A 17,373-nucleotide genomic window follows, 5' to 3' on the forward strand; every position below is an offset into this window, starting at 1 on the left:
TATTTTGCCTTTCATTATACAAGCCCTTTGCTGTTACTGTATCACCCAGCAACAAGATGTGTGACTGTTTCCAGTTATGCATTTATCTTTCCTCCCTCATGCTTAATGAACTTTGTAAACCAACTTGTATGTAGTCCACTATACTGGGCCGCCAATATTAACGTTTCATCTTTTGGTTTAAATTCACTTCTTCTTAACCATTTCTGTGTCAGATCCTGATTGCCGAGTGGTTGTTCCAGGAGTTTTCTGTACTTGCAACTATATTTATGCCTTTTCCACATTTCTTGCCTCCTAATCTGATCCTTTCCCTTATATTCTTTCTTTTGATTTTTGGCACATTCAGCTACTGCCTGATTTTTGTCTACTTCTGGTTTGATTACTGGCTTGACCCCTCTATGCTTCTGCTAAACTAAGCAAGGAAGTCATCTTAGACTTGTTCTCCTCATGTTTTAAAACTTTCAATATGTTGGATCCAGTGAGGTCAGCAGCTATGTATGCAGTCCTATGATTACAGATCTAGACATGTAATCAGTTTTGAGCAGGCCCATACCTCCTTTAGAATGAAGAATAGATAATCTTGGTATACATGGATTTGTATATATAATTTGATAAGCTTGAAGCGTTTTTCTTGTTTTCCTGTCCAGCTGATCCAGCACCTTTAGGGGCCAGTCAGTCGCCCCAAAAATGTAATTAGAGCAGGAAGAACAAATTATTTTATAGCTTAGACTTTGTTCCTAAATGCTGGGGATGTTTTCAGTATTACTTTTAGTCTTAATATTCCTTACTGAGCTTTGTTCATGTTTTATTACTGATCCTTCATCAATTCCAAAATATATATACACTCCCTCCTGCTCAAGTCCATTTATATTACATTCCTGTCTCAGACTGATATTTACTTGGGGCTTCAGTTTTCCTTTTTTAAATGTTACTTTTGCACACTTATCAAGACCAAATGACCTTATATTATTTGAGAAAGCTTTGACCACTTGCAGCTGTGCTTAAGCTGCTCATCTGATGAACAATGCAGTTTAAATAATCCACAAAAGAAAAAAGTCTTCATACTTTGTGGTTTTCTTGGAGCCAAATTGTAACCATGATCTAATCTGTTAAGTCGACAGCTTAATGGGTTAAGAGCAAGACAAAAGATCACCAGTAACAAAGAGTCACCCCGGAATATTGGGTCTATATTATCATATCGCATGCTCCGAAGAGCGAACAACAGATAATCGACCCCATGTAAGTGAAAGCTTACAATGTCGGAACTTCAGAACAGCGATTATTTTCCAATGGAAAACAATCGCTGTTCGAAAAAAAACAAATAAAAAAAAAAAAAAACAGTAAAACATTACTTAATGTGGGGGGCTGTGCCAAAAAGGCAAATTAGCAAAAGCGGCCAAACAAATTCTTTCCCAGAGAAAGAATTTGCTGAAAAGCCGCTTCACTGTTTTGCCTTTTCGCGCTTTACTGTTCGACAAAGACACATTTGACAACCAGTATCTGCTATGGCATAATAGAGAACCAGAATATCCCCCTGTGAATGTTTATTCCTGGGATAATAATTTGTTCTTCATCATGGCTTAGCTGAAAAGTGGTTTGCCACTGTTTCATGGTCACTGTAATGTAATTGATCAATGTAGGGTGTAACTTATACATTTGTAAGCACTCCTTCATCCATGAATGTGGATTGCTGTCAAATGCTTTTTTAGATTCTTCCCCTTTTTCCAATTCTTCATAAAGACTTTATTTAACAACAAATGATCCTTTGTTCCATTATGACTTTCTTTTGTTAACCTTTTTTTTTTTCCTATTGCCATGATTAAGTTTTCTACTAAATGGCTATAAACTCTGTCAACATCAATTCCAGGCCATGGTGGTGCATTGGTTAGCATTACCGCCTCACAGCAAGAGGTTCTCTGGTTCAATTCTCGGCTGGGGTGCCTTCTGTGTGGAGTCTGCATGTCCTGCCTGTGGTCACGTGGGTTTCCTCCGGGTGCTCCGGTTTCCTCCCACACCCCAAAGACATGCAGTAGGTGGATTGGACACTCTAAATTGGCACTAGGTGTGAGTGTGTGCCTTCTGTGGAAGGTTGGGCGCCACGCTGGCAACTCGACACCGTAAAACTCCACTGCCAATCATGAGCGGACAGATGATCCGCTGCGACGACCCCTAACCGGGAAAAGCCAAAAGAATAATAAGAAGTTTATACATTGTCAAAAGGCAAGTTATTGGTCTTTAGTTTTTAGGATGGCTTTCAGGTTCACTCTTAAGGAGAAGTATCACTTTTCCTGTTGCTAACCAGGTTGGTGTCTGTTTGGGATGCGCATGTAATTAGTTCCTACTCAGGGTTAAATCTTCATATAAAGATGTTAGTAATTTTAGCCAGAAGTAAGAGACTGTATCTGGGTCTAGCGTTTTCCCGTCAGGAGTTTTTCTTAATTTTGTTTCACTTTCTCTGGCTGTTACTTCATCCCTTTTCATATCCTGGAAATTTGAAGTTCTTACTGTTTCTTTTACTTCTTCTATCCATACGCCATCTTTGTTATGTTCCACAGGATCTTCATAGATATTTTTCCAATATGTGTCTATTTCTTCTTTTTTGGCGGCATTTCTATTCCTTTTCTTTGTTTTCCAATTATTTATAAAACTGTTCTGGACCATTAATTAATTGCATATTTTGTACTTTTCCTTTATGTTGTGTTGTGTCTTTCGGCTTTTCCTGGTCTAGGGTTGCCACAGCGGAACTCTGGTCTGCTAATGATTGGCAGTAGATTTTTACGTGCCAAGTTGCCGGCCCTGATGCACAACCTTCAACGAAGGTACGCCCATTCACGCATGTCTCCACACAGAAGATGCTCTAACCGAAAATCGAACAGGACAACGTCTTACTGTGAGGCGACAACGCTACCGCAGCACCACCACCGCAGTATTGTATTTTCCATTTATATTTATCTGCATATCTTCTAAGTTTTTCTGCCTGTGCTGATATCTTTAGTTTATTATTTCCAAGTGTTTGATAGATCCTTCTCTGTTCTGATACTGCACATTGCTTTTAACATGACTATCTTTCTAACTATACTCTTCTAATAGTGACACTTTGTGGCTTAGTTGCTTTATAGTTTTCTCTGTTCAGTGCCTCCATGATGGCATTTTATTTCTTCCCTTCCTTTTCCTTACTGCTCTGTGTTTTTGTAGTAAGACATTATCTGTTATTAATTTAGCTGCACAGTAATATATCCTGTTTACTTCTGTTATATCAGATGAATTTCTTTTCATAGTCTTGATCGCTGTGTTCATTTATTTTATCAGACAGTTTAGGTATTATTGACTATCTGTAATCAATTAATTTCATCCAGTCTTAGTATGTCTATCCATCTCTATTAAATTAAACAACGCTTCCCTTAGATTGTTATCGTCTAAGCCGAGAGCATATTCTTTGTTATCTGTTTCCTGCGGGCATTCTACAGAGAGTTTCAAAACATAGTGCTGTGACATATTCTCCTCAGCTGCATCCTGCATCAACCATTGCTCTTTCATATGGGAACTCACCAGCATATCACTCTACAACAGTGACTGTTTCAGAGTTTCCACTGATTCCAGCTCCGTCCCTTGCTGTGCAACTCCATCTGAGCTTTTGTACCGATTCCTACTGAAGGCTCTAGAGTATCTTAATCTGGCAAGTGATCAGATGCTTCCAATTCATAAGTTCATATGTGTGTACTAGGCTAATGGCCCTGGAGCCTTTAAAAGCCTAGCCCATAGGATTACCCTTGCATCGTGCCACCTGACCTTAGTTCCCAGTGCCTCTGTCGAGTAAAGCCACTGGAGTGATCCCTGGGGTGAATTTTCTATTTCCCATCCACTCATCAAGATTTTTCTTGTGAGGTGCTCTGCTTGACACATATGGGAAGTCTATTTCATAGCATGGGCAGTCTCTGGGTTATGAACCTGTCCCTCCAGGATGTTTTGTTGATTGTGGTAATGAGGTTGAGGTCTCTGGAGCATGTGGTGTGGAGGGACTGGGATTTCTTTAGATGTTGCATTTCTAACAGAGCTGGGTCAGACATGGCTTTGTAAGTCAAGCAGAGATTGCCTGTAAGTAGGCAATATGAGACAGAGAATAGTTGGAGTTTTTTAAGTCTGTCCATGTAGGACAAATGTTTAAGGCCTAGGATCCTCATTGTGAGGTACTTTTGTGGCTTCTCCAGTTGTTGCAGGTGTTTAGTGAAGTACATGCCAAATGGGGCATTGTACTCAATGATAGGCCTAATGAGGGAAGAGTAGAAGGAGACAATGACCTCTTTCTTTCAGGATGCAAAACCCTTAGTAATGAGATGTGCCACATAGAAGGACTTTCTGACCACAGCGGCAATGTGGTGGTCAAAAGAGAGGTCACTGTCAATCTATGTTCCCAGATCTCTTATAACACCTTCTGAGTTCAGTGGACTACCATCGATGTGGTAATTAATGGAAACCAAACTGTTCCCAAAGGGGATTACGTGACATTTTTTTGCATTGAGCTGAAAGCGATGGTTCTGACACCAATTGTTGGTCTCAGTGAGGCCTTTCTGTAGGATGTCAGCATCACTTGAGTTAATAATAGCTCCCAACTTGCAATCATCTGAAAACTTTGTCAGCCAGAGTCCCTTTCGTGTTGGCCTGGACTTCAGAGAAGTAGATACCAAACAGGAGAGGACCAGGACCGAACCCTGTGGGACTCCACTCATGACTGGTTGGCAGTCTTACTTGGAGTCAGCTACTTTCACACTGTGGGTTCTACCTGTGAGCCAGTTTGCAACCCACCTAGTGATATAGGGTTGATGCCTAGCTTAATGACTTTTTCTATTATTCCTGAGTGGGGAATAGTGACTAAGGCCTTGGCCAGATCAACGAAGGCTGTATGAACCACCTTGCCTTCATCCACAGCTCTGGTGACTGACTCAAAGAAGTTGGCTAAATTGAGCAGGCATGATCCACCCTTCAGAAAACCAAACTGTGTGGGATCCAGATTTTGGAGATTCCATATATCCTTGTTTATTAGGTCCATGATGATGTGTTCCATAGCTTTGCATATCAGACTCATCAGACTAATGGGGTAATAGTTCAGAGGGTCTGTAGTCGCTCGTCTTTTGTGGAGAGGGATGACTGTAGCAGTGTGCCATTCGGTAGGGACAAAGCCTGAGGTGAGGCTGTGATTGAACAGGGCACACAAGTGAGGTGCCAGTTCACTCTGTAGTTCATGAAGAACACAGCCAGGGATATTGTCAGGTCCCATACAAGCTGTATTATTGGCCTTGGGCAGTGCTGTTTTAACCTGTGCAGCAGTAATACTGGGTGCCTAGCAATCTACTGGTAATGTGACTGGTCCTTTGGGTGGGGGTAAAGTTGGCACTGAATCTGTTGGCCAATATATTGGCAATATCTGTTGGCTCGGTATAGGAGGTACCATTGTGAAGTAGCTCAGAGCAATTTGGGTATTGCCATGGAGATTCTTTACATAACTATAGAAGGCCTTGTGGTTGTCTTTACTATCTGCTGCAATTCTGTTTTCATAGCTAGCTTTAGAGGTTTTGATGAGGGATCTCAGCTTTTTGTTGATGCTGATAAGGGAGTTTTTCCAGTCTTGGGACTTCACCTTATTCCGCATCAGTTTCCTCCTTCTGCTGTAGAGTTTGTTTATAGCAGGGGACCACCAGATTGACTTCCTTTTTTTGGAGGAGAGCGTCTTGGTTCTTTTGAGTATGGCGAAATCCATGCATTTGTGTACATGTTCGTACAGTGCATTGGTGTATGATTCGGTGGTCATGCAACTATTCTCCATTTGCATGGGTACTGTGAAGTTAGCCACCTCTGTTTTTAGGAGCCCAAAGTTAGCTTTGGAGAAGTTTTTCATGGTGGTTACCTTTGCAGAGGAGGGTGGGAGGGATGAGGATTACCAAGATGATTAGTTTGTGGTCAGATCTAATCAGGGAGGAGTTGACTACTGGTGTGGAACAATGGTCGCCCATGTTAGTAATGACCAGGTCAAGGATGTTGCTACCTCTAGAGCTGATCCAGGGCATTGGAATTAATGAATTCCAGGAAACACTGGGCAAGTGTATTGGTACATGAGTAGTTTTCCCAGTTAATGGAGGGGTAGTTGAAGTCACCCGGTATGAGAGAGTTAGGCTGGACCATAATATTCTCCAGGGTGCTTAGGAATGTGGAGTGTGAGCCTTGGGACATGGTTGGGGACCTATAGCAGGCTACGACCTGAATCGCTGTCTTACCCAGTATTAGCCACACCTGAAGTATCTCAGATGCGTTATATTGGGTTACCATTCTGGAGGTGTGCGCATACTTTATGTATATGGAAACACCACCGCCTTTGGAGCTTCAGTCCAAGTTCTGGGGCCAAAAGTTGTGGAATGAGTTATAGCCTGATAGTGCAGGGGTGCTTTCTGCTGCCTTGAACCAGGTCTCTGTTATGGCACAAATGTCGATGCTCTCCATTTTAAGGAGTGCTTCGAGTGAGTGCATTTTGAGATTTAGACTTCTAGCGTTTAGCAGCATGACCCTCAGATTGCATTTGTTTGTAGCTGCTATGGTGGTAATTTAGTGTTTGGAACACCACCTAAAAATGGCACTATATGGGGTGGCAAGAGCTCTAGCCAGTATCCTGAAGCCCAGGCGTGACAGATGCAGGCCATCTCTGGCAAAACATCAAGGTCTGTCAGTCATGTCATCCCAGGCAGAAAGATACTGGATCCCCTTAGAATGACACCAGAAACTTAGTCAATTGTTGAAATTAATCATTTTCTGCTTGTACTGTGGTATCATTCTGGCTGATGGTAGGATGTTGCTCAAGGCAAGGGTCATACCCATCTGGGCTATATAATCCGAAAGCTCCTCCATGTCTCTTTTCATGTAGTCCAGGGAGGTATGTCTCAGGTCATTCACACCCACATGTACAATGACAGAGTCATATTTGTACCTGTTGCTGAGGGACCCAAGTGCGTGTGTTATGTGGCAGATCCTGGGGCTTGAAAGGCAGCTGACTGTTACTTTCTCCTTATTTAACCTAGTGAGTGGGACATCAGTGTGCCTCACTATAGAGTCACCTATTACCAGTGTGTTGGGCATGCTGTTTTACCTTAGGGGTTTTGGTTGAGTGGCACACTATTTAGGAGAGTTATGTGTGTCATGATTAGTGTTGTGTTGTGTTGGTCAAGTGTGTTTCTGCCTTGGAGGTCTCTGCTGTTTGGGTAGATTTTTAATGAGAGCCACCGCAAAGGTGGGTGTGTGGTTTATGCTTTTATGTGAAGGCAGTGCTGGTGTGTTTTCTGAAGGCTATGTGTCCAATGTGGTGTGGTGCAATTGCTGACCTTCTCCTCTTGACCAGCTATTCTGGTCTTGGCTGGAGAGTGTGTGGCTTCCAATTTGGATATATAAGTGCATCTCTCGCAAGTCTGAGTGTTGAGAGGTAAGAGGAGAGGGTTGCCAATGTACATGAGGCAGTTGCTACATTGCCTCAGGATGCCCAAGTTCACCAGTCTAATAGGAGAAAGCACAGGGAACTGACCTTCAGACATGCCTGGTGGGCATTAATAATAATAAGTACTGGAGCTGTTTCCTTGTAGAACGTTTAGTGCTGGTAGCACTTTTGTGTGCTACAATAATTGCTATAAGAAGTTTGGTAAAGTGCTAGACTAATATGATAGTAAAAGTACAGGAGAGGAGAGAACTAGCAGATCTAAGGGAAAAATAGACGAGTAGACTTTGGCACCACTCAGAAGCTTACAAACAGTCCTGGATACAGCAAATCTGTATCTGGACTAGACTAGTTACAGGAAAGGCAGGAAGCAAGGGCAAACATGGGCTTTTAAACCACCTGTTTCTCCTTAGTTTGGAGATTCATTGCTCCATCACACTGTGGTGTTACCAGAGTCTGATTTTCTATATTAAATCCTTCATTTCACAGGTAGCCCATAACGCCAGTTTCTGTTTCTTTAACTTCTCTATTAATAATCCCCTCCCTTGTTTTCTTAATTTTTATATTGTGAAATTTTCCATGTCTGGATGCTTTTGCCTGTATTTCTCTTCAAATATATTTGGTGCTGCTTTTCTTGTACTGATTAGTTTTGCTTTTTCCTTTGCATTAATATTGTAATATATTAAATTTTTTTTCTTTACCCATGTCCATATTTCTTCTTCAGATGTCTCCCGCTCCACCCGTTTCCCCTTACTTTGGGGACTCATTGTTCCATCATGCTGTGATAGAACCTGTGTTAGATTTTAATCCCAAACTGGGTGACACTAAATCCTTCACTTTGCAGGTTTTCCATAACTTCAGCTTCTGTTTGTTTAACTTCTGCTTTACTAACCTTCTGTTCTATGTTCCCTCTTTGTGATCTCCTTTTTTGTATTGTGAAATGTTCCATATCCACGTGCATTTGCCTATATTTCTCTTCAAATATCTTTGGAGCAGTTTTTTTTTTTTTGTACTGATTAGTTTGGCTTTCTGCTTTGCATAAATATTGCATGATATCAGATCTCTCTTTCTTTCTCATGTCCATGTTTCTTTTTTATACCTTTCAAAAATCTCTAGATTTTGTTCTTTATGTTTTCACACCTTCTCTGTTGCTTCTTTTTCCAAACTGCCCAAAATTTCTTGGTCTATGTAACATTTTTTATGGATCTGTTGTATTAATGAACACAAATTTGCATTTGAAACTTTTGACAGATTTTTTTGTAGAAGTATTTTTTCTTTCCTGTAATTTCTCTCTTAAACTTTTTGAATATCTTCTATCTGTTAATTCTGGTCTTCTTGCATAATAGTAACAAGACATAATTTCTTTCTTATCTCAGTGGTCTACTTGATCATCTTTATGACTCTTTTTTGGCCTACCAGTTTTTGAGTTTTTTATGGACTACTACTTCCATCTACAACAGGGGGCCATTCTCTCCATGAGCCTGGCCTACCTCCATTTTTAGAATGTTTCTGTGTTTTGAGGATTCTACACTGTCATTTTTTCCAGTTCTGGCACCAGTGTGCATACCAGGACTGGGCACTTTTTTATGCTGGGACTTGTGCACCCAGAGCTTTTTTTAACTTAATTCTGTCCATGATATATGATATATAAAATACAGTCTTTATATCATTGGTGTCTTGGTGAGATTTTGTGAAAACAGGGTCCACCTTGTGGGAGTACTCACCAAGACTTGAGGATGAATTCAGTTCCAGCAATACTACTATCATTTGCTTGCTAGTTTTTATAATCTGTCCATTCTGACCCCTACCATGTGCCCTGTGAGATCTCCAGAGTCAGGGCAGATATCTCTGTCACTGGCTGTGTAGCCAATATTTATTTATAACTAATGCTATAAATATAGGTATTATATCACATTATCAAACTCTTAAAAGTTTGAACACCATATGGTCCACACCATATGTTTGAACTCTTAAAAGTTTGAAAATCAAATTAAAAAAAAAAACCGGAAAAGACCTACATGAAAGGTTAAGTGGGGGGGGGGCAAGCCCCCCTGCACTCCCCACACCCCCACTCTTTAAATATACCAACTCCAAGATCGCACTACAGAGCAGACAATGGAAAACTTCCATTTTACGCACTGTACGGAGATTTCCATTGAAACATTCGAACTTTTAAAAGTTCGATCTTATGGTGTCGACCATATGACGTTCGAACTTTTAAAAGTTCGATAACGTAATATAGACCTTGAATATAAGACTGTCTTAATTTGTAAGACATAATGAGTTCAAAAAGTTAATTCCAAAAACACCCTTGTATATAATAAATGAGTTATTACAATGAGCCAAATAATAGGGCATTCTAAATAACTTCGGGTCTATATCACATCGTTGAACTCACAGGAGTTCGAACAATGTAATATTGAACCATGAAGTTCGAAACCCAAGAATTATGAAAACACAGAACAGCAATTTTTTCCCCAGGGAAAAATAATCGCTGTTCCGGTACTAAAAAAACATGTACACTTTAACTTAAACTAATGTGGGGGGGTTTCACCGCACCACTCCAACATAGGGGGCTGTGACCCCCCCCCCACTTAAATATACCAACTCCGAGATCGCACCACAGTGGAGGAAATAGCAAAGCCATGAAAACGGGCAACTGATTTTTTTCCCCTGGGAAAAAAATCGGTGTGCCGTGGCTTCGCTAGTTTCGTATTTTGAACATTTGGGTTCGATATTACAATGTTCGGACTCCTGTGAGTTCAACATTGTAATATAGACCCAATAACTTCCAGGTATTAGAGGATACCATAGATAACCCTAAATTTACTTTGATCATTCAGAAACTTGATACTGTTTTAAATCAAGCTTAGACATCAGTACATAAATTACACAAATTAAGAGAAGATTAGAGATATAAAAAAAACTACTACAAAAACTACAGTTAGATGGAAAACAAGTTGTGTCTATATATACGATATAACAGTATTAGAAAATTTTAATCCCAAACAGGATGACAACTAGAAAACACGTTGTATTTTGAAAAAAATATTCTTAAATTTACAAAAACCACATACTATTTCAGTGTTGTGTAACCTAACATTAAAAATCAATGCAGCCAAAATTGTTATTTAATTTAAATACTGGATAGTGTTAGTGGCACAGAGTGATAAAACTCTGACTACAGCCCAGTTGATTAATGGCTTGGGAGCCTGATGACTCTAAAAGGGGATGGTGGGACAGAGCAGGGTGTGCATGGCCTCAGTCTCTCAGAGATGGGAAGGTGTTGCAGTGGGCAACCTGAGGGGACAAGGTTTTGGCAAACCAAGTCACTGCCTCATGGTAGCTCTCATTTGCATGTGCACAAAAGCATCCACTCACAAGAGAAGGCACTATGAGTCCCTCAGTGATATGAATAATCTGACCCCTGCCAGGTGCAGTATTAGGAACTTACAGAAATGCTGTCATTGTCAGGATGTCAAAGAGGGCACAACCTTCCTAAAATCTGCCTGTATAATGGCTGCACCAGATTGCTGCAACCTTATCAGATCTGGGGACTCCCTGTCATTAGAGAACACAGGGGTTCAAGTCCTTTGGGAGAAGACTGATGATTAACAGGCCACGGGGAAAAAACATTTAGAAAAAAAGATGATAAATACTGGATCAAAGTGCTGGGGAATACAATATGTGTGGATATGAATAGAATAACTTATGGGTCACTATACATAAATGGGCCCCTATCTTCAAAATGTTGTATATGCATATACACATAAATATATATATATATATATATATATATATTTATATATATATACACACACACACACACACACACACACACACACACACACACACACACACACACACACGTCCCCTGTGTTTGACCAAATGTACATTTGTTCAACAAATGCAGAAGTGTGATTTAATGTTGACAGTATGTATTGCCAAATGGTAAATATGTGAATGGTACGGAATGTCAATACAGGTAAGTGGGGTTGGGGGGTGAAACCGTGTGTGTGTGTGTGTGTGTGTGTGTGAGAGTTAAAGTTAGGATCAGGAATGAGTGAAGAATGGGTGCTGTGTGTTTGTGTGGCAGTTTGTGTATTTTAGGGTAAGGGTAAGTGTTAGGTTAGGGGATAGATGTAGTGTTGTTTGTGTGTGTGTTTGTGTATGTTTGTGTGTCTGAGTTTGTCTTGTATAGTGGCAATGTTACAGGAAGGTTTTAATGATGTTAAGGTGTAGGGTTAGGGTTGGGAAGGGGCAGCATTAGGGTTAGAGTTAGCACCCATTACTAAAGATGGCAGGGGGTTACTACTTTGTAGGGTGTGTATTTGTAATTTTTTATTCAAATTTTGTTTTAAAAAAGAACATTGTCATTTGCATGTCAGAAAGCGAGACCTAAGTGACATCATTGCATTCTCTCATGAGGTGAGTTAATGCTGAGCTAATTATGACTGCCATGCAGCTAAACAACGGTCAGCAAAGCCATTACTAGCCCTTACCATGTGGGAAAATCTCAGCTGGAGCAAATATCACTACCATTTGAGAGTGGCTGCAAAGCTGGAATTTATATCATATTTTGTACCACAAGGATGAGCCACTGCAGAATTCTCTATCAGGCCTAGTTTACAACTAAGAAGGTTGAAATAAATGAAATGAAATGTGTCAGATGTCTGAGTGAATTGTATTAGTTGCCTTACAGAAAGCAGGAGTATGTTTTGAAACAGTTTTCAAAAGCTGAGGAAGAGAAAAAGCACAAAATCGTAGGATTTCATTTATCATTTGAGAAATTCTTGGCAGTTCAGAATTGGAATTTTTTCTTTTTTCTCTCTTTCTTTTTTTTTGATGTTTTTATTTTACTGTTGCACCTGGCTGTGGTTTCTTTCTGCATGAAACTTAACCAAGACAGAATAAAAATAAAATGACATGGAAACTTCAGGTTTCATTATGACATCTGCATCTCCAGCCTTCTGAAAAACATGTCCTCACATTTTAAGTGCATAAAGTATTGCTCCTTCATTAGTCAGTGTAGTAATGGCTCTGGGCAAAAGACCTACACAGATAGCATCAAATTAGTGCTTTTGCAAAAGGAAGTGCCCATGGACTGCCACCTTGGGGCTTCATCCTCATGCCACTTTACTTTATTAATCACACTCTTTGGTCAAAGTACCTTAAAGAGACCAATAATCTGAAAAACATTAGTGTCCTTGCACTTTCTTCAAGATGACATGATCTCAGATTAAGAAAAACTTTCAACTACCATTGGCAACAAGTAGCTACCAGATGGGCAATAGAAGGTGTACCCATGAGCAAAGCTGCCAGAGCTAATGTATTGCATGTAATCTCAAATCAGGGAAGTGAAAGTAAACTAAATTCATTACATATTGCCTAATAATACAACACCGTTTATTTTGACTTCCATAACGACACTGCACTTTAATGACGCTATCAAAAGGACCATTGTAAACCTAGCTATATGTTTTTTTAATCAATTAAGGATTTTCCAGAACAACTGTATAATCTTTCATACTCAAGAAAGGAACATAAGGTGACACTTGAAGCTTATGGCTTGTACTGTAAACAATAACTATGTCTTTTCCTGGAATACTGTCAAGCAAGTCAATTAAATCTGAAAACTCAAAATGTCTGAAAAGTACAATACCATTCAGAAACCGAAAGGTTTAAAAGTTTAACTTCTAATCCAGATTTGTGTTATAAAGGAATAAAAGCCTGACTTTACCCCACATGACTTGTATTTAACTAGCAGAATAGATGCTGGAATGACCAAGTGGAAAGTGTGGGAGAGACCAGCAGACGCTATCTCTCAGCCATTTGGGGGGGGGGGGGTGGCACTGATTCACTGCACTAGTGAACTCTACATGAGTGTGGATAAATCACCCACAACATTGGGTCTAGAGACACTTGAGCTGCAGACCAATGTGCTGGTTTTCTAGAGACATCATGGGCAGTAGCTGCATTATTTTTTGGGGTCTGAACTGTCAATATTGCATTGGCCATCTCCACTCTCATTATAATTGGAAATGCCATTTTGTAATATATTTAATCTGTCAGGACTTGTGTTGTTGAGTACTTACCTATACAGGTTCTTCCATCTTCTGCCAGGACTCTCCTGATTCCACATTCACATCGATGGGAGCTCTTCAGATTCACGCAGATCTCACTACAGCCACCATTGTTCCATTCACATTCATTAACATCTGCAATGTGAAAAAAGGAGGACAGAGGTGTCAGGGTATAAAAACATCACAGAATGTGTAACACAAGGCCATCAAACTAATCTTTCCTTTAAATATATCAAATATATGCCAAAAAGCCAGATGATGTTTAAATGATTTAAAAGCACACAGCTTACAGAAACATAATTGTGAGGCAGAGTGTGCAATAATAGTTTGAGTCAATGACTGTGAGGTGAGTAATGAATAACACATTCAACAAATTGCTCCTTAGATAAACTGGAGCAATGACAGGCCCAAAGTGCATTTTCGTTTGCAGTAAAGCATCTGAGTAGTGTATAAATTTATTGGTAATAAATAGTACATTCGACAAACTGTTCTTCAGATGTGTCGGCTCTCCAGTTCATCAGAATATAACCGTGGCTGTTGTGTGACATCACATGGGTATAGTTTAGGATGGGAGATTTTACAGTGACAGTGGCTATTGGTGGGGCACTGAGTTTGTTGGGGAGTGGGGTTACACTTCTCTTTAATGTGCCATAACCTTAAGGGTTATTAAAAGTCGAGGATGAGGTATTCTCTTCCCCATATGAAACATGAATTTTCATAATTATTTGTTGAACATTATTTGTCTGATGAACAACAGACTAAAATAATTATTGAAGGTTACTTTCAGTGAAAAATCAATCAATATTTTTTGTTGCAACCCAGAAGGTTGGGGAGACCCACACACACACACACACACACACACACACACATATATATATATATATATATATATATATATATATATATATGTGTGTGTGTGTGTGCACATACGGATTCACTTCATAACACTGAAAATGAGAAAACGTCATAATATAGAAGACTGAAACAATGAAAACTCAAAACACTGAAAACACATATCATACATATATTGAGTTCAAACAACCTAAATCATAGCACTTTCCACCAAGTGTAAGCAGGGGGGCTGTGCCCCCATGCACCCCACACCCTCTGCTACTTAAATATATCAAATCCAAGATTGCATTTAGAGTAGTGAAGTGCAATCTTGGAGTTGATATATATATATATATCAGCAGCAGGGGATATGGGCAGTGCAGCCCCCCCACATGGGACTGCAGGGGGGCTTGCCCCCCTGCTTAGACTTGGTGGAAAGTGCTATGATTTATGTTGTTTAAACTCAGTATATGTATGATATGTGTCTTCAGTGTTTTGAGTTTCAGTGTTTTGAATTTCAGTGTTTTGTGTTTCATTGTTTTGAGTTTTCAAGATTTTGAAGTTTCAGTGTTCTGATATTTCAGTGTTACGAAGTGAATCTGTACATACATATATATATATATATATATATATATATATATATACATAGGTATACATATATATCTCAACTCCACAGTCAAACAACAGTCGAGAAAGGGCAACTCTTTGTACTCAGCGAAATAGGCTTTCAGCCATAATTCCTTTATGCTGTTATCAAGTGGTCAAACAGCCTTGAAAATATTCTCACATCCCCCAAGAAACTACTATATTTGTGCTTTTTATCTATGTGTGTGTGCGTGTGTGTGTGTGTGTGGATGTTGGTGTTGAGTATTGTAATGTGAGTGTGTTGGAATGGTCAAATACATACATAATAATAAATTATGGTATTTATATTTCTGGCTGCATTTTGCTTTACCATGTATTTATAGATTTAATCTTTTTGTGTGACTTGCACAGAGATAAAGATATAGAATGGTCACAATAAAGGGAAACAATGAAAAACATTTCTTCACACAAGTTCTGGAATTTGCATGGTCACAGCTTGTCTGTAAGTGGTATAACCTGCACATAACACGGAAAACATGTTAAAAATGGAGCTAGGACACATGACAACCCAGCAATATCCCATAAAACAAATGGCATTCTGTTTAATGAAGAGGTTTTTATGTGCATTATTTTTTATGTGGCTGACTACATTTCTGGCACCTGGGAGGAATCCACAGCTGCAGCAAGTCCAGCAGACCAAAGTGAAAGACTGAAGTATCAGATATTTGACCAAGCTAGTGCTACCATATATGTAGGATGTGTGTGATCCTGTGTCCAGTCTCCCACAACTGGCTTTGGTGGTGAGTATTCCTGAGATCGCACCAACTTATCCTTTATAGACTGTGAAACGTTTTTCTTTGCTTATAAAGGAACTGACAAACAATGGGTTGTAGAACTCTAATCAGGGAATTGCCAAACATGAAACCTTTAAATCTACTGAACGTACCTCTATAATGCTGACCACAGGTAGGGCCTACCTATGGTACTTACTCTAAGGCTGTTGTCAAGTTCTGTCTTGTTCCATATCTGTAGCTCATAATAATTACTGACATGCATTTCATCAAATTCATAAAGTCATCCAAGAACTTGTATTCAACAGCCACAACTTCATCAGAAGTAATTCAAAGCCTTAGAAATTAGTTTCTGTACCTCCTCAAACACAGACAGATTTGATTACTAACATCTGAGGTGAACTCTTTTTACAAGATGTCGTTGGTATTGTCTGCAATTCTTGAGAACATCTCTCTGGATATTTATTATCCATAGTACATGGTAACATGCAACCCCCCCACACACACAAACACACTGGTGCAACTTCCCATTTGAGCTATCCTGTTCAAGGGCGACAGTGTCACAAGGTTTGTCTACTAAGAATACTTAAAGTCATAGGCACCACACTCAGTTTCTTGCATTGTGTTTCTGATTTTTTATTAACTTTCTATTGGTAGAGAAAACCCAATTTGACTTTCTTAGTTGTATGTTTTCAACCAGATATTCACATTTAAAACTTTCAATCAGTCAAACCACATCTTGTAATGCTGTAGGTGCTGCATCGTGAAGGCTGTCCTAGAAACTCTAATTGTCTAGCTGAATGTTTTCATTGTTTTAGCATAACTCTACTGCAACTCCAGTATTCTAATGAAGTGTTGGCACGTCTCAGTCTATCTGACTTAAATTGCACAGATAAAATACTGTTTGCTTTGTACATGCCCAGATCCATTCAATAAGATGTTAGTTCATAAAATCGGCAGTAACTCTCAGGACTAAAAGACTATCTCTAACTTTAAAATTTTAAAGTTCTTTATGATTTTCTGGGCTTGTTAGGCAACTACATAAAAACACTTCACCATGTTAAGATTGCAGCTGCAATGTCTGCCAGTAATAAAACATATATAGTTACTCTTTAACTTCTTAATATAAATGGTCTTGAAAAATTAAATGAAAACCTGAACGTTCCTTCATTTAAGCATCTACTAGTTTGCTCATCTTGGCAAGATCTGTACCGTGGCTCAGGCTAAATTAAACTAGAGAAAAATAAATGCCCTGTCCTTAAGCAAAGCCATGTCATTGTAAGTGCCATGACAGAAGAGTGATATTTACCTGCAGGTGAAATTTGCTAAGCAAAAAAGTGAAGTACAGAGGTTGTTTTAAATCAGTAACACAAAGTGCAACACCTTAGGAATGGCATTTATACAGTGATAATGTGCTGAATAAGTCATCATCTCCAGCTCCTGTGCTCCCGCAGGATTTGTCTTCAACCTCAGCAAATTTCTGTGATGAATGCTTCATTCTCACATGGTATTACATTAAAATATATTATTTAAGCTGCTGTGATTATTGCTGTTCATTTACCCACACACACTAGATTTCATGCCATGTTTGATTTTAAATATCAGCTGCCTTTTG

The 17,373-nt window shown here is 39.4% G+C and overlaps 1 protein-coding gene across 1 annotated transcript in view; it reads right to left on the minus strand.

Annotated features, from left to right (window-relative positions):
- The window catches only part of OIT3 (oncoprotein induced transcript 3), a 339,559-nt gene that overhangs the window by 222,487 nt on the left and 99,699 nt on the right, over positions 1-17,373 (minus strand). Inside the window, exon 4 of the mRNA XM_044055987.1 lies at positions 13,564-13,686. Within this exon, the coding sequence (XP_043911922.1) occupies positions 13,564-13,686 (123 nt within the window). The remainder of the gene's footprint in view (positions 1-13,563; positions 13,687-17,373) is intronic.

The sequence above is a fragment of the Protopterus annectens genome, chromosome 14.part0 (assembly GCF_019279795.1).
Source record: "Protopterus annectens isolate FY-2018-M chromosome 14.part0, PAN1.0, whole genome shotgun sequence".
Taxonomy (NCBI): Eukaryota; Metazoa; Chordata; order Ceratodontiformes; family Protopteridae; genus Protopterus; species Protopterus annectens.